Here is an 18,424-nt window from a genome sequence, read left to right as displayed (position 1 = left end):
GGGGAGCTAATGATTATGACAGAAGACAATGACTGATTGTAAAAAGAAAAGTTTCTATTCAGAAAACACAAAAATGTATCTTGATAATCAGCAATAATGGAAAAAGAAATAAAAGTAAGGTCCATGGGAGTTTCAATTAAATAATTTTTTAAAGAATCATAGAATATCAGAGTTGGAAGGGACCTCAGGAGGTCATCTAGTCCAACCCCCTGCTCAAAGCAGGACCAATCCCCAGATAGATTTCTCATCATGTTATTTCATTTGGGCAACCAGGCTTTGCATTTCTTTGTTACGCTGTTTCCATTTTCCACACATGCTTGTTTTACCCACAGATAGAGGAACTTCATTACAATATTCCCAAGCTGGGTCTCTTTTATGGCCTGCTGCCATTATAGGTTTTCCCTTCTAGTGAGAGAATGGTATGGTAGATCTCAAATCAATGAAGGCTACACTCAGAAAGACCTCAAGACTTCTGCAATATGCTGCTCAAACAGTTTCACTTTTGTTTCTACTGCCTGTCCCTCCCTTCTCACATTTATCTCCAGACTTCTTCTCCTTGTCCAGATCTATTCCACTCCCAACAATCTTCTATTCACTGAACTTTTTGGGTAAGGGATTCACTCTGTGTACACAAATTTGCAGAGGGACAATAGGGTTGAGGTCTGTTATTTCTCACCTCTATAGATTATTTATTTAAACCATTTTTGCTGTGAACAAGCATGTTATCTCTGGAGACACAAATCCAGAGTTTGAGAACTGCAAAACTAAGCATCTCTGATGGTATCTTCTAGACTGAGCACTGGGTCCCATTGGGTAGCTAGAAAGAAGTGCACCAGAGTATTACAACAGCATATTTTAAAAGATTTAAACTACGCAAGATAGTGTGAGCCCAACCCAATCTCACTTACAGCCTGATCCAAAGTGGGCTTTGGATCAAGCCCTTTGCTCCTGTTTTACATCCATTTAACTTCAACTACTTCAAAAGCTGAACTGAGTGGAACCAGAATCAGGCTCAGCATGTGATGGTTCCTTAAGGCTCTTATCCTGCAAGGGGTTTATTGACTTCAGCATCCACCGACTTTAATGGGAATTACTTATCACTAGGTGTTCAGCATCTTGTAGAATCAAGACCGAAAGGAGCATAATCTTATATGATGGTAATAACATATACTCTATTACATTTGGCTTTAGCATTCTTTTCTGCAATGCCAATCCAAAATGGACAATAGATCTCTACATAACTAATTTTCAACATACACTGTTAAGATCCTGTAGGTGTGCACATTTTACAACAGTGCATAACTCTGCAGTAATCACCAATATTCTGTTAGCAGATATTTGAAAATACTGAAAATGCCAGAGTCCTTTAAAAAAAAATCCTATTACTGTCCTCATACATTTAGCATTACATTTTGTTTTTATTTTAAAATTATGTAGAAAACAAAATATTCTGGTTTGCACCTGCAGGCTAACCAGATGCACAGAAATTAGTTGATTAACAACTAGGCAGTAATCTGTTACAATGTCTTTCAAAAAACTAACTATACAGCAAGAATTAGATTTAGTCATTTCTTGTGCTTTGGACAGTTGTCCTGTTCTTCTGAACAAGAGTTCTATGTTAAGTGAATTAAAAGACCTAGACCAGAGATCACACCATTAAAAAGTTTAATTATTCAACCGGATAGTGTTTATTCTTCCGTGTTCATTTTTTACTAACAGACCATTTTCACTACAGGAAAATAATTTTTAATGAACAAAAGGCAAAGGAAACAGCCATAGGATATTATTATTCACAGAAAAGTTGTATCAAACTTGCCTGTGAGCATCTTTGTCACATTTCCCATAACAGTATACCTTTTGATTAAGATCAACAGATATGCCCTCTGCCAAAGAGACTAAACATATCATACTTGCAGGGTCATGGACTCCATGATGTATTTATTTTTGCCATTGACTTCCACAGGAGCAAGATGGAGCAACAACTTCAATTACAAGTCAGGCTTTCAGAAGACAAATTGTTCACTTTTCTCTTATTCCAAAGAGCTGATCAGTAGTGCACAAGGGAGCAAATGCGTTTCTGGATATATTTACAGACTGTAGCATAATTCATTTTAAATAACTTTCTTAACTAAAAGAAGGTAGCTTTAAGGTTGTCACAAAGAAAGGAATCGTTGTCTAGTGGTTGAAGTAACGGCTACTACTTCCCTATGTCATCTTGGGCAAGTCACTTCACCTCTCCAGCTCTCAATTTTCCCATCTCTAAAACAGGCATGATAATATTTACCTATGTGGGGTGGAGGATGAAGCTCAGTTAATTTATCTATAAATTGCTTTATGAGCCCTTGACAAAAGGTGCTATATTAAAAGGTCAAAGCATTATAATATTAAAATATAATAATGAACAACAATTTAGGTAATATAAAGCAGTTTTCATGAGAAGATCTCAAAATACTTTACAAAAATAGGGTCAGTATCACTATTTCATTTGCAAGTGGAAACTACCTTTTGTGTTTTTCCAGCAGCTAGCACAGCTAAGCCCCAAACCTGAGAAGGGCCTTTAAGCACTATTGTAATAATGCAAATAAATAATAATAATAGTGAAAGTATGGATACAGAAAATGTTAACCAGGCTGGATCAGATGAATTGAACCTCTGGAACAGAACACCATGCCATGCTCAAAACACAGACTGTTTTGAAGGGGAAAAAAAAAATAAGTAGACCACATCAACTGAATATTTTGCTAACCAAAACACAGACTTGCATGTCATGCATGTGTGTCAGACAGAGAAAGAGAAAATGAAAGACATCAGATTTTGTGTAACGGCCACTGACCCAAGGTTTTGAAGAAAATTTGCTGTCCTTTTATTTATAAAGTAATTAAAAATAATTAAATTGGATGTTAAAAATGGACATTGCTTTGGATATATTGGATATATTGTTAGCATAATATTAAACCATACTAGCATCACAAGAAATGGAACAATCTCTAGAGTGAAAGTGGAGGTGGATACATTTGGTGATCTTCTTCCTTGTACCATGTATAGATTCCTTGAGATTGTCACTGACTCTCTTCCATTCTACCCTTACTTCTCTTTCCATTTTTAACTGTACCTTTGTTGTGAGAAGTCAGAACAAAAATAAGAGTAGGACATATCTGAATCTTGGGTTCTTGTATTTAAAGATTACCAGAAAAGTGCAAAAAAAGTTTAAGCCTCTTACTGTGCTTCATTATTGTGTATGAAGACTATCAAAGAGCTTTTTAAATATTTTGTTCTACATAATTACAATAGAAAGTGCAGCTCTTTTTGTTGGAAGATTTCAGCAAGATTTCTGGAAGTACGATATCTCATAAGGTTGTAACCTGAAGTGCGGCTCTCCCTCTACACAGATGAGGGGAGGGGAATATTCTTGGTCTTGAAAGGCAAAGAGTATAGGGGTTGCCTAGTCTTAGGGTACATCTACACTGTAGCTGGGAGGTATAATTCCAGGTTGCGTAGGTGTACACACGCTAGCTTTGATGAAGCTAGTGTGCTAAAAACCATAGTGTAGCTGCAGTAGTGCAGGCAGTGACACGGATTAACCACTCGAGTACTTACTGAGGGTCACAGACAGGACTGCACTCGGGCAGCTAGCCCATACCGCCATCCACATTGCCACAGGTAAACTGTTGTTAGATTGTTAATAGGCAGATTTAAAACAAACAAAAGGAAGTATTTTTTCCATACAACTCACAGTCTACCTGTGGAACTCCTTGCCAGAGGATGTTGTGAAGGCCAAGACTATAACAGGGTTCAAAAAAGAACTAGACAAGTTCATGGAGGATAGGTCCATCAATGGCTATTAGCCAGGAAGGGCAGGGATGGCGTCCCTAGCCTCTGTTTGTCAGAAGCTGGGAATGGGTGACGGGATGGATCACTTGATGATTACCTGTTCTGTTCATTCCCTCTGGGGCACCTGGCATTGGCCACTGTCAGAAGACAGAATACTGGGCTAGATGGACCTTTGGTCTGATCCAATATGGCTGTTCTTATTGTCTCAGTTGGAGAAAGAGAGAAAACTACAACTCAGGTTTACAGCCTCAAACAGCATCTCACAATTCAGACTTTCAGAAGATCTTGCTAGCGTTCTCTACCAAAAAAGAGACCCTGCCATTTCTAATGTTAAAAACAAACTGTATGAGCGTGTGCGCGTGCCAGAGGGCGGAAGCAAGCTTGAAGCTATTCTTATACGTCACACGGAAGCAGTAAAGGACAAAAAAAACAAGACAAGTTGCTCTGTTCTGCTTCATGGTTCACTTCTACAGGGAAAAAGTGTTTTCTCCCCCTTTGACTTTAAGAAATTAGCAAACTATGGGGAAAAAATGATAAAAAAAGATACTTGATTATTAAATTAAACATTTCTAGATCAGGTGTACACAAAAGATTTCCCTAGAAAGCAAGTTCAACTAAGGCCTCTCTTCCATCCTTCTCATAAGACAAGCAGTAAGGGTCACTATATGCCCTTGAAAAACAGGAATGTCCGAAACCAATATTTTGCACTGTTCTTTGTAAACCCCTGCAGAATGATCACCTTAAGAAGCTGCCAGCATTTCAAAGGCCACTCTTGCAAGTCTCATCATGCATTGACACCAACCCCTTCCCAGACCCTTCAGTGAGCCCTTCTCCTAATAAGCCTTTGAACAAACCCTTCTCCTGGATATGGCGTCAAACCCTCAGGGAAAGAGAACAGAGGTTAACTGGTTATGGAAAGGGAGGAGCTAGCACCCTTTTCAGCACACTTCTTTGATGCCCAACATGACTGTTCCCTGTGTGTCCTCAACCGCATCCTCCCATGACAGATGTACTGGATTTTCACTTTGACGATAAGCTCAAGGGGAGCTGCTGGGTGCTCACCACATTTGGAAGTCAGACCATTTATTTAGGTGTCTAAATATGGGAAAAGGAGAGTAATTTTAGGCACACAGGTTTGAAAATCTTGCCCATTGGGAGGAGGGCCAGCCTAGTAGCACGGCAGTGCTCTCTACCTTCTTGCAAGAGACATACTTTTGACTTTTGGTCCTAGTCTTCTGCTGTTTGGAAAATTCACAGGTTAAAATACTACAGAAGTAACGTGCTCTTCCGATTAATGAGAGACAGTGCCTGACATTGTTCAACAGCAATCCCTAATAGCTAGTTAAGGAGATGAATTGATGAAAATTGAAGGTACAGCCAGCTAAATCCTCCTTATCCAGAAGAATAGACAAGTAAAGCTGGAAGAAAAAAAGAAAAAAAAACCTGGGACTCCTTACATCTCTTACAAGGTTTTAAAATGCATCCTTCCCCACATAGAAAAAAATTGGGAAATAATTTTATGGCAGAACGATTAAAATGACTCTGATGCTGCTGGGTTGGGGCATGGAGATGGAGGAACCATGTGCCTGATGACTAGGAAATATTAGATATTGAGACAGGCTAAACAAAAGCTGACTCAACTCCCAAATCTCCAGACTTAAGCAATGGGTAGAACAAACATTATGTTACCAATGTAACAAGAAAAGAAGATCTTAAGAGTTCACGGGTGGGTGTGAGAGAAACATTTTAATGCTAAAATCAAATGCTAAAACCACCCCAGTAACAGGAAGGTTTTGACAAATATAATCTGACTGTGAAATGTTATTACAAGGACAAATCCTACAATCAACAGCCACAGAATATTATTGCATTCTCTGCACGAGAACATAACCTCCTGTCCAACATACTGAGGGGACTCAAACATAGAGACACACACTCGAAATAATCAGTTTAGTCAACTGTTATGACCAAACATGATTCACAATAGGGCACAGAGTGGGATTCACATATAAAGAGGTTTTAAATATACCAGAAAAGGCTTTCATCTTGTTGATGGTTTCTCTGAAAAGGGAAAAAGTATGTATTCACTTAGATATTGGCACTACCCTCAAAAATACTTAGCCCATACAGGACGTAACACTCTCATCTTCAAAGTACAATACTAACTTTAATTAATGTTCACAGAACCCCTGTGAAGAAGGAAAGAAACAATGTCTTCATTTTATAGCTGGAGAAACTGAGATAGAGGGGTTAAGTGACTTCTTCAAAGCCACAGAGCGAGTCCTGGACAAGATTAAAACTCAGGAGTTCTTAAACTCATACTCAGGTCATTACAGACCGTGTTTCTCTTTTAGAAGTGAACACCACAAAAAACAAAAAACAGAAACATCCCACCACAGACTAGAAGGTGAGCCTGGTTAAAACTCTTTTAAAATGTGGATTTCACAAAAGAAAAAACTTATCCTGAAATCTACAGCAGTTCCCAAGAATCCAAATGTGGACCCCATTCGTGAGCTCTTTGGGGCAGAGACTGTTCTTTTCCAAATGTTTGTGCACTAACCAACACAATGGGGCCCCATCATGGTTGACCTCTGTGTGCTCCTGCAAAGTATGTTAAATAATAAAGGAGGGGGGAGGATATGTATTTACATTTTTGCACAATCAATCCCAGTATTGAAGAAATTTTTGCTTTAAAATACATTTATGCCTAGTCCAACAGCTTCATATGCATCTTTTTTTGGGTGATCAGAGAGCAAGTGTGAAAATTCTGGACTTTTTTTGGGGGGGAGGGGGGGGGAGGGTAGAGTTGGCTAAATAAGACAAAGCCCCTAATATCGGGACATCTGGTCACCCTAATCATTTTGAAAACAAAACACTACCAAAAAAGTTATCACAGCAATCCTTAGTTGCCCAGAATCTGTACAAAAGAATCTCTGCTGCCAACAATCATATGCAAGGAATAGATAAACAGATTTAAACCAAGAGGAAATGAGTTTATTGAAAACATTACCAATGTACATGGAGGTAATGGGCTAACATACAAGTGTCAACACTGCCCTCTACTGGATAGAATCAATCCTACTCAAGTACTGGCACTTCTAGGGGCCAGACTACAGAGTGAATAAATCCTCTAATTAAATTACTAACAGAAAATGGAGATTTCCCTTTAAACTCAAGCAGTACCTTGCTTTTGGAGCACAGGCTTGTCTTCACTAGACGATTTAATTGCATTTAAACACAATTTTTAACTACTGAGTTAGGTGACACAACACTGACCATGAATGACTAGTCACTGCAGACAAAAACAAATTGTGTTCATCATCACATCAGCTACTCCTGGGTAAACCCTGGTCCTGATAGACTTTACCCACAGCTCATTGATGATGACCTGATGATGGGCACAAAATGTCTTTGTTTATGCTGACCAGTCAGCACTGTGTCAGGTATCTCAATTATTAAAAGCCAAGTTTAAAGATGATAAAATGTCCTAGTTAAGACAATCCTGAAGAGAAGAAGGGTATATGATAAAATGTTGGTAGTTAAGGTTTTTGAAAGGGACTCTGGATATTTTGGCTTCTATTCCCAACTCTGCCTGACTCCCTGTGTAACCTCTCTGTGCCTCAGTTCCCCACCATCAAAATGGGGATATTAAGACTTGCCTTTTTTATACGGCTCAGATATTGTGGAGATGAGCTCCACAGAAAAGTCTAAAAAATAATATCTTTGTGCACCAGACCTCGCCTGTGTGGTTGAGCTTTTGACAACGATCATGTCACAGGGGCAGAAATTGCATCTACTTCTAAAGGAATTTTCCTTCTGAATAGTTCAAGTTCATGAAACTAAGCAGCTCTATCCTGCTCTCACTGAAAATAAAACACTCTACAATAAAAATCAAGATACCCTTGGGGCATCATATGCATTGTAAAGCAAAAATCAACACCACAAGTTATTACAATTAACCTTTTTCCAATCCTTTCCTCCTCTAACTTCCATTTTAAAGTGACTAACAGTTAAAAATGGCAAAATCCAAGAGTCCTTCGTTCCACAGCATGAGCTGTTCATTATAGGCAAAATTATAGGGTTAGGATTATCCAGTGAGCCAACTGGCTCAACACCCTTGGTACTTTACAATATGGTAATAGTGAGCTATTCACACTGCTACAGCTAAGGACCTGTCAGTATTTTTACAGAGACACCAGTTTCTAAGGCGTTTACAATTCAACCATAAAAATATAATCCAGTTTAACGCTTGGCATTCAGGCTTGAATACCCAGGAGCAATTCCCCGCCCCGCCCTCCCCTTTTTTTTTTAAAGTTCTATATGCAATTCAACATCAATTAGCCTTTTTTTTTAATTAAAGGCAGTGCCAGAATTTTTTTAATTTCTCCTACAGGTTTTGAAATGCCAATGTGCACTTTAGGTGCAATAGCCACCATCTTACAGCTGAAACGGTTTTATTGATATCTTCCTCCCCCATTACTAATTGTAACAACAAATAAATAAATTTTAATAATAAATTAATAATGATACGTCTCAGGCACAGATCACAAAAGGCCAGCCTGTGTTATACATGTTCGATGGTACCTTGTACCACAAAGAGTCACATTGAAACCAAAGTGGAACCAGACTGCTGGCACTAAACATTAAAAAGGTTGTAGAGCAGTTTTTAAACTAGGAGATGGGGGAAAGCCGACTGCTGCAGAGGAGCGTGTGGATCGGACACAGACTTCTCTTAGGGGAGAGTCTGATGATAGAGAATCTCCAGGTTATAGTCAGGAGCAGAGGACTGAAAAGTATAATGTAAGGGCCGGATCAGATGATAAACAGTCACATAAAAGAGAATCTGGCACATCAGAAAAAGGCAGGCTAATAAACACGGACAAGTTTTTAAAGTGCTTGTACACAAATGCCAGAAGTCTAAATAATAAGATGGGTGAATTAGAGTGCCTTGTGATAAAGGAGGATATAGATATAATAGGCATCACAGAAACCTGGTGGACTGAGAGCAACCAATGGGACACAATCATTCCGAGGTACAAAATATATCGGAAGGACAGAACAGGTCGTGCAGGGGGAGGAGTGCCACTACATGTGAAAGAAAGTGTAGATTCAAATGAAGTAAAAATCTTAAGCGAATCCACATGTTCCATAAAGTTATTTTCTTATTCCCATAATACAAGAACTAGGGGTCACCAAATGAAATTAATAGGCAGCAGGTTTAAAACAAATAAAAGGAAGTTCTTCTTCACGCAGCGCACAGTCAACTTGTGGAACTCCTTACCTGAGGAGGTTGTGAAGGCTAGGACTATAACAATGTTTAAAAGGGGACTGGATAAATTCTTGGTGGCTAAGTCCATAAATGGCTATTAGCCAGAATGGGTAAGAATGGTGTCCCTAGCCTCTGTTCGTCAGAGAATGGAGATGGATGGCAGGAGAGAGATCACTTGATCATTGCCTGTTAGATTCACTCCCTCTGGGGCACCTGGCATTGGCCACTGTCAGTAGACAGATACTGGGCTAGATAGACCTTTGGTCTGACCCGGTATGGCCTTTCTTATGTTCTTATGTTCTTAAATGGGTATCACAATCGGACACAAAGCATTTTACAAAGGAGGACAAGAATCATTAACCCCACTTCACAAATGAGGAAACAGGTTCAGAAATGTGAAGTGACTTGCCCACAGTCAAAAAGTGAGTCAGGGGCATAGCCAGGATTAAAATACAGGTGTCTAGATTCTCCATTCTGCACCCTAACCATGCACTACAGTCAGTTACTGTAGGGTTTGTTCATGGGCACTGCCTCTGCAGTTTGAATAAAGAAAATAAAAAAGCATAGAAGAAGAAATTTTGAGAGGAAAGGCACTGTGTAAACTCACTATACTGACTACTTACAGATATATGAAAAAGACAGGCCATATTTTGAAAAAGTCAGCCATGACAGCATCCCTTTAAATCAGAAGACAGAAACTACAGAGAAACGTGGTTGCAGATGCTTTGTTTGCGCTTCTGTAACTAAACTGGTTTTGTTTAACATTAATACCTCTGGAGAGGAATAAACAATCTAGTGACAGTTTGGTATATGAACTACTACAGCAGGACTTAAGTGAAGCTACTCAGCATTACTGGATTCCTATTCATTTCAGACCTTCTGAAAATCCTCCATGGACCAGCTTCCCTCTGGTCACACCCACTGTGTTCTACGTACATCCCACTATCTTCCAAGTGTCTGCACAAAGGCCTTCTCCTCTGCGGCTCCTGCAAACATCTCTACCCTATCAACTTGCTTCTCTTTATTCAAATCTCAGCTCCAAAATGTCTTTTTCTCCCTCAGCTAAGGGAGGAACTGTGGGTGCTCCATACCTCTTAAAAGTCAGACTACTTATTTTGGTATCTTCAGAGGGTACGTAGGCTGTCTACAGTTAAGCATCAAGTTGGGAATTCTTGGCCTCAAGAGTGTTGACCAGGGTTCCATAAGGCAAAGACAGAAGAGAGCACATTAGCAATTGTAAAAAACAAAATACTACAGCAGTTACCTAAACCCCTACAGCAACAAGATGCAGCATTTGGGACCTTTGTTGCAGAACAGTACAGCTCAGTGAAACAGGACTAACTCAGTATTTCTCAAACTTTTGTACTGGTGACCCCTTTCACATAGCAAGCCTCTGAGTGTGACCCTCCCCCCTTATAAATGAAGAACACTTTCTAATATATTTAACACCATTATAAATGCTGGAGGCAAAGCAGGGTTTGGGGTGGAAGCTGACAGCTGACGACCCCCCATGTAATAACCTCGTGAGTCGCGACCCCTCAGGGGTCCCGATCCCCAGTTTGAGACCCCCTGGACTAACTGGAAGGGCGTTGGGGTGGGGGAGGCTGGAGAGAACTATACAAATCAACAATTTATCATTTGGCAACTTAAAAGAGAATGCTACTTTGGGCTCAATCCTGCCCTCCTTACTTAGCCCTAACTCACTCTTGAAAAGGACAGCAGGACTGAGCTGTTAATGACTTCAGAAAGCACATAGATAAATGTTTTAAAACAAGGGGTAAGCAATAACCACATTTCTTTTTGGCAGCCTCATCCATATGCCCTTTCTAGACCAGGCTCAGACTTCAACTGCCCTCAGCAATCTAAGGACAAACTAAGATCTGTCAAGATATGCATATGGTTGTTTGCATAACAGGTCTGTACAGAGCCGTCCCACAGCCAACAGAGAGTTTGAGCAGAACAAAAATTAAGAGAGGACTCCCTCTGCTGTTCAAACCTTTCAAACCAAAGTGCTGAAAAAGAACCGAATTTAATGTTATCTTTCCTTGATGCATTTCTATAATTGAGGCAGAAAGATATATGAGGAAAGCTAGCCATGAGCACTGCACCCTTCCCTTTGTCCATTAATGAAAGGCATAAATCCCTAAAACAGGAAAACATGCAGCCACATGTCATGCTAGGTGTACCACAGAGTGGAGAGCTAGGGTTCAAGCAGATGGAGACAGCCATCAGATAGCTAGAACTGGTACCTTTCAACATACCCATCTTGTCGTCCCGTCCCCCCCACGTCCTGCTTTACACACACACACACACACACACACACACTTCTGTACCCCAAAAAAGGGTTAATTTACACAGATGAGTCGGAAAACATAAAAGGAGAAAAATTCTAATTTGTTAAAATAGCTGATAGTGTTTAATTTAAAACAGGGCCATCATTACAATTCCTTATCATTTTAATGACTGCTGACATTACTGCCAACAAACCTTAACATATTTTACAAGCTAATCTAATTCTGCGAAATTAATATCTGAATCTAATGTTTTACTATCGTGCTTATAGACTGAGACTCAATGCTTGCTTTGCACATCTCAAACAAGGCCTATTTTTAAAGCCTAAACAGTAAGAATGTCTTTTTTTATACTTCCCCTTAGTTAGTAGACCTGTATGTATTATTACACAATGGAAAACTTTGGAAATAGCTACATCCCAGGTAGATAGTATCTTGGAATGGGCTAGTTTCTAGGGGTGTTTGGAAAGCAGAAGTGGGAACTGTGATGAAAAAGGGACGCTGGGTGCTGGGAAGCATCAGTTGCTACTTAAAGGATGATTGAATTGAATTCCACACCCCCTGCCAACTCTCTGAACAGGGAGCAGGCAGAGAGGGGAGGGCATTTACATGGGAGAAGTCAGGGAGACCAACAGCAGTACTGAGGGACAGAGGGAGCAAGCAGCTGTACCAGCTCAGGGAATGCTTCTTCTGGTTGTCAGAAAGAAGACTGGAAAGCTGAGAGAACCCTTCATCTTCCCAGGGAAGGGACACAGAGGAGAGGGAATCAGTGTGCAAGAGGGTGGTGTGTATTTGCAGAAATTATTCTTGATGGGAATACTTACTTTCCTTCATTGACCCAGAACTAATATCACACTGAAGAAACAAAAAACAACACACACAATATTCTAATGGTTGACACCTTCCAAGTAATGCAACGGTAATAACTATAAAGTAATAACAACGAAGAGTCCTTGCGGCACTTTAGAGACTAACAAATTTATTTGGGCATAAGCTTTCATGGGCTAGAACCCACTTCATCAGATGAAGTAAACGTAATAACTAGAACATAACCATTGCCATGCTGTACATTCAAGACTAGACAAGGAACTAATTGAGGATTCATTCTATAGAACTCTCACCATATAACCATAACAACTGTGGTACTTCACACCCAAGAATCTAAACATGCGTTACAGACAATAATTCTCACCATGACGCAAGGGGATGATCTAGGTAAGGTAACCCAAAAATGTTCTTTTCAACATTCATATCTGAGATTCACATTTTTCAATCAATCTTTTAGTCCCTAACACTGCAAACACTTAAGTAGGTGCTTAACTTTACGTGTGTCAATAGGAGACTGTCAGACAAAGTTAAGCATGTGCTTAGGTGCTTTAACTGGATTCAGCCTTTAGTTTTGAAAACTGAACATTCGTGTTTTTTACTATATTCATTCCTCCCTCTCTCTTTGAGCATTCATTCTTGAACAACTGTGAGACAGGGCTGGTGAAAAAGAAAACTACTTTCAGGTGCTGGAAGAGGAGGGAAAGAACTATAAAAACAGTTTTATCGGTTTAAGGCCTTGTCTACACATAAAAGTTTCACCCCTTAAACGATGCTGGTATAGTCGAAGTGCTACTACTACCCTAGGTGGGGATGCAGTTATACTGGTTTAGAAACACATGGACCGCTATAGCTTACTCACACATGGATAAGTCTTATACCAGTATAGAGAATCTTTACAGCCACTGCATCCACACTCGGGGTTGTAATGGCATAACTATTTTGGTTCACACAATTAAAATTTTAAAAAAATTAAACAAAAAAAAAAATCACACCTTAACCAAAAGAGTTTTACAGATACAAAAACTATGTAGACCAGGCCTTATCAAATGAATCATTTCTCTAATACACATATCAGTAACAATATCAAATGAACCTGAAACATCAGTGAGAAACTGCAAAGCCACATTAAATCATAATTTTAAAACATCAAGTAAACCTTTTTCTGGAATGGGAAATCTGATTCCTGCAAAATACACAAACAAAAAATTAACATCAGCTGGAAATTGTTAACAAATAAATGAATGTTTTAAGAAGGCTAACAAAGGTGATCAGCCACTTATTGCATGAGCACTTCAACTGATTTATTTTAAATTGTTTACCTACACTGGAATGTCTCCCCAAAGGGAAAAACTGTATTGTAAAATGCTGTTAAACCTCCAGCAACAATTCAAGGAAAGAGGAAAAACATTACTTAACTATTTATCCACTTATCACAATTGCTCTTATAACTAACCTCGAAACTACTAATCCACAGCAACCTCACCAGCATTAATGGAATGTTTACCATTTTTTCTCAAAATATTTCTGTTTAAATCAAATGCCGTTTTGCCTTATGTTTATAAAGCAACAACATATCTCCCATCCACCCACACACATCCACACACAAGAAAGAAAAAAAAAAGTTACTTTTCTTTCTTAATTCTTTCCTTGATTTCTTAATACAGTTAAGATAAATACAATAAACGTATTCAGAGCAAGTTCTGCCTCCAGCACAAAAATAAATAAATTACTCTATTGCTGAAGGAAGTTAAATGACAATACTGAGACGCTCTAATCCTGGAAAGTCAGTGTAAATTTTTCTTTTTCTTAATTTCATTATGATACACTCAACCCCTTGAACATCCTAAACAACTGTACTGTTACCTTGTCACCCCCTCATTTGTTAGTTCAGTCACCAACTGCATATAGACTGAATCCTGGACTGTGAGCTCTCTGGAGCCTTTGTTTTATTGGTTTGTACAAAGCCCAGTACAATGGCGCCCCTAAAAAGAACAATTCTACTCTCTCTTTACTGTTCACATTCTTCAAACAATTAAACCTATGCATCCCCATGAAATGGCCATCTGGCCAAGTTATGCCTAAGTATTTCTTTAAATCTTTGCTAATAAGGCAGCTCCAGCTCTTTTTGGTGCTCTCCAGTTTGTCTAGGGCAGGGAGGCCGAAGGCGGCACGCGAGCTGATTTTCAGTGGCACTCACACTGCCCGGGTACTGGCCACCGGTCTGGGGGGCTCTGCATTTTAATTTAATTTTAAATGACGCTTCTTAAACATTTTAAAAACCTTATTTACTTTACATACAACAATAGTTTAGTTATATATTATAGACTTATAGAAAGAGACCGTCTAAAATGTTAAAATGTATGACTGGCACATGAAACCTTAAATTAGAATAAATGAAGACTTCGCACACCACTTCTGAAAGGTTGCCGACCCCTGGTCTAGGGTTTTACACACACACACACACACACACACACACACACACGCGCGAGAGAGAGATTAACACTAAGGAGGTGCCCAGAACAACAGTAAGTACTCATACAGTCATTTACATCAATAGACATCAACATACTTTTAAATTATGAAGGAAGATTAATATCATCCCCATTTTACAAGTAGGGAAACTGGAGACATTAAATGATTTGTCCAAAGTCACACAACAAGCCCATAGCAGAGCTGGGAACAGATCCCAGGTATCTTCACTCTCAGTCCTGTGCTGTGTCATGATGCATCCCTGGAAGGCAAGGTGCACTGAAATCAATACTTGAGGCAGGTCTCACGAAAGCTGTACAGGGAAGTGCTATCAATATCACATCCGTCCTTCATGATATAGTGCCTTAGGTTACACATCTTGATGTGCATTGGCATTTTTTCCCTTATCACATTGCATAGAAATAGACTCATAGACTTTAAGGTCAGAAGGGACCATTATGATAATCTAGTCTGACCTCCTGCACAATACAGGCCACAGAATCTCACCCACCCATTCCTGTAACAAACCCCTAACCTATGTCTGAGTTAGTGAAGTCCTCAAATCGTGGTTTAAAGACCTCAAGGTGCAGAGAATCCTCCAGCAAGTGACCCGTGCCCCATGCTGCAGAGGAAGGCAAAAAAACTCCAGGGCCTCTGCCAATCTGCCCTGGAGGAAAATTCCTTCCCGACCCCAAATATGGCAATCAGCTAACCCTGAGCATGTGGGCAAGACTCACCAGCCAGACACCTAGGAAAGAATTCTCTGTAGTAACTCAGATCCCACCCCATCTAACATGACCATCTTTAAAATACATTTTTTTCCTCTCAGTATTTAGTTGATTTAGCCAAAAGGTGCATTTTGTTGTAGACTGTAATAGCTCAGTCAAGAATAAAACACTTGTGTTGCTGCAAAACCCCATAAACTCTTCTGAGACTTTTCTTGAATTACACAGACTTTGCTGCCACGTAGAGACAAGAAACCTCCAACAGTCTCCAAAGAGTAACAAGGCACTCATTCTTCCCTCAACATTTTCACATTCAAAAACTATCGTTTCATGTGCCTCAGTGTACCATTAAAAATAAAACAAAACTGAAAATCAAGGAAAACTACGACAACAGTTCTTAATCAGATCAATGTATATGTTCTTTTCTGAAAAGCTGAGAAAGAGCACTAAAGAACTATACAAACCACCCACCCTAACTGCTTACATTTTTTCTTGGTTTATTTCAAGATTGCTGATGTATTCCATCGTACAATTCCCACTCGGATTCCCAAACCAAAGTCCATGAGCACGACTAAATTACCTGTGAAAACACCTACTGGGCATTTCAACAAACCACTCCAAGAAAGCAATGCTGGAAAACGACACATCATGAGAACTGTATCTAACACTTACCTTCAAAATGGAGGGAAAAGGTAAACAACTCTCTGCAATGTCCAGGAGTAAAATATACTTCAAAGGGCTGTTTCAGAAAAAGGTAATGTTTCCACAAGTAGTGAGATAAAACTATTCACAGATCTGTAAAAAAAGACTGCAACACTCAGGCTAGAACCACAACGCATCAGTTACGCTCTCTGGACCAAACTCTGCTCTCGGTGCTCCAGTGTAAATCCTGATTTACTGCAAGTTAAATGACAACAGAATTTGGCCCTTACCATGAAGTGACAAATTAAATTGCAAAATGAGTTTCTATTATAAACCAAAATTTGGCACACACACCTCTGCAACCAGTGGTGAGCTCCATTTTGATGGTGGGGAACTGAGGCACAGAGAGGTTCCAGGACAACCGGTTCTAAAAAGCTTTTAAATTTAACAAAGGCTTGGGCAGCTGTCCACCCAGCCCCAGCTCACCTCCCGCTTTCCCCTGAATGCTCCACCCTCCTTCTCCTCCCCTTCCCCTGCTTCCCGCGAATCAAATGTTTGCGGAAAGCCTGAAACAAGCAACAGGCAGGTAAGCCGGGCACGGGGCGGGGCCGGGCACGGGGCAGGGCCGGGGTGACAGCGCGCGCGCAGCCCAATCCAGCTCCACCTGAGCGGCTCCCCCTGGCCCTGGCCGAGCACCCCAGCCCGGTCCCAGCGAAGCAGCACTGGCTCGGGCTGGTCCCGGCTGAGCGGCTCTGGCCCGGCTTGGGGATTTGGGCCCCGCAGCTCCAGCCCCGGTGCCCGCCGAGCGGCTCCGGCCCAGGCCAGCCCGGGGAGTCGGGCCCCGCGGCTCCAGCCCGGTGCCGGCCGAGCGGCTCCGGACCAGCCCGGGGAGGCGGGCCCCCCGGCGCCGGCCCCGGTGCCGGCTGAGCGGCTCCGGCCCGGCCCGAGGAGTCGGGCCCCACGGCTCTGGCCCCGGTGCTGGCCAAGCGGCTCCGGCCCAGCCCGGGGAGTCTGGCCCTGCGGCGCCGGTCGCGGTCCCGGCAGAGCGGACCCGGTCCCAGCCCCAGGGAGTGTGGTAAGGGAGCAGGGAGGGGGTGTTCGGTGGGTTGTGGGGGGGTGGATAGGGGTCAGGGCAGTCAGAGGGCAGGGAACAGGGGGATTGAATGCGGCCAAGGGTCCCGGGGGCAGTCGGGAAGGAGCAGGGGTTGGATGAGGTGGTGGGGGCAGTCAGGGACAGAGAGAAGGGGTGGTTGGATGGGGCAGGGGTCCCGGGGGCCATCAAGAATGAGAGGAGGGGTTGGATGGGGCAGCAAGGGGCAGTCAGGGGACAGAGAAGGGGGGAATGGGTCAAGGGTCCCGGGGGGGGTGTGTGTGTCAAGGAACATGGGGGGTTGGATGGGGCACGACCCCCCCGTGAGGTGAGGAGGAGGGAACCTGTTGTTAATATTTTGGCAGCTCATCACTGTCTGCAACTAATAACCACAACCTTAATTCCACCCTAGTAGATTTACAACATTGATTACAATCATAATGACAAGTTACCACACAAGGATTTTGTTTTCAGTTGGTCTTATGAAATTGTGTTTTAATGTGGATATTTTTAGGTTTAAACCATTTTTACTTATCCATCTTGGAGTGGGGGGTTGGCTTATAAACGAAACGGCTTATGATCGAGTATATACAGTAATAGTTATTGTGCAATTGTTTCTTAATCGCCTGTAAACTTTTGCTGAAAATGTTGAGTTCCGCTGAGCAATATTAGGTGAAGAGATGGAGGATTCTCTGCAGCTTGAGGTCTTCAAACCACAATTTGAGGACTTCAGTAACTCAGACGTAGGTTAGGGGTTTGTTATTGAAGTGGATGGGTGAGATTCTGTGGCCTGCATTGTGCAGGTCAGACTAGATGATCATAATGGTCCCTTCTGACCTTAAAGTCTATGAGTCTAAGTGAGAGAATATAATACTTGGCAAACTATCCTGATACAAATGAAAGAAAGGAAGAAGCAGCCACAGCTTGGGCCACGCCCCAATCAAGCCACCGCTGGCCCTATAAAAGGGCTATGAGGCAGTAGTTCAGGCAGTCTCTCTCTGGCTGGAGAGACAAGGACTGGGCTGCCTGTGAGCTGAGAAGGGTACCTGGAGTGGAGCAGGGCTGGGGGAAAGGCCAGAGGAGCTGGGGAGTTCCAGGCTGGAAACCTCTGCCCTCACACAGCCTGCAGGCCTTGCTGAAGGCCTAAAGCAGGTACTGGGGTTGCAGAGGGGCAGCCCAGGGGTAGGTAAAGGCAGCAGGTCCAAACCCCCCTTGCCGATGATGAGTGGTTCATAGACTGCAGTCTGCCCCAGTGAGTGGGAGCTGGATGGCGACTGGC

At 41.6% G+C, this 18,424-nt stretch overlaps 2 protein-coding genes across 6 annotated transcripts in view; one reads left to right on the top strand and one right to left on the bottom strand.

Annotated features, from left to right (window-relative positions):
• Window positions 1–18,424, bottom strand: part of CMSS1 (cms1 ribosomal small subunit homolog) — a 385,325-nt gene that overhangs the window by 355,198 nt on the left and 11,703 nt on the right. The gene's annotated exons all lie outside the window — the stretch shown is intronic.
• The window catches only part of FILIP1L (filamin A interacting protein 1 like), a 157,073-nt gene that overhangs the window by 132,873 nt on the left and 5,776 nt on the right, over window positions 1–18,424 (top strand). Inside the window, exons 1-2 of one of the 3 annotated variants that reach the window (XR_005598186.1) lie at window positions 12,533–12,606; window positions 15,921–16,167. Coding sequence is in view for 1 of the 3 variants with exons in the window: in XM_039537797.1 (XP_039393731.1) it covers window positions 15,921–16,105 (185 nt within the window). In the remaining 2 variants the exon portion in view is untranslated. Of the gene's footprint in view, window positions 1–12,532; window positions 12,607–15,920; window positions 16,168–18,424 lie in introns of those variants that run through there. The other 2 variants (XR_005598192.1, XM_039537797.1) reach the window with 2 other exon arrangements.

The sequence above is a fragment of the Mauremys reevesii genome, linkage group 1 (assembly GCF_016161935.1).
Source record: "Mauremys reevesii isolate NIE-2019 linkage group 1, ASM1616193v1, whole genome shotgun sequence".
Lineage (NCBI taxonomy): Eukaryota > Metazoa > Chordata > Testudines > Geoemydidae > Mauremys > Mauremys reevesii.
The sequence above is the reverse complement of the archived record's forward strand: the minus strand, read 5'-3'. Positions and strand labels throughout refer to the sequence as shown.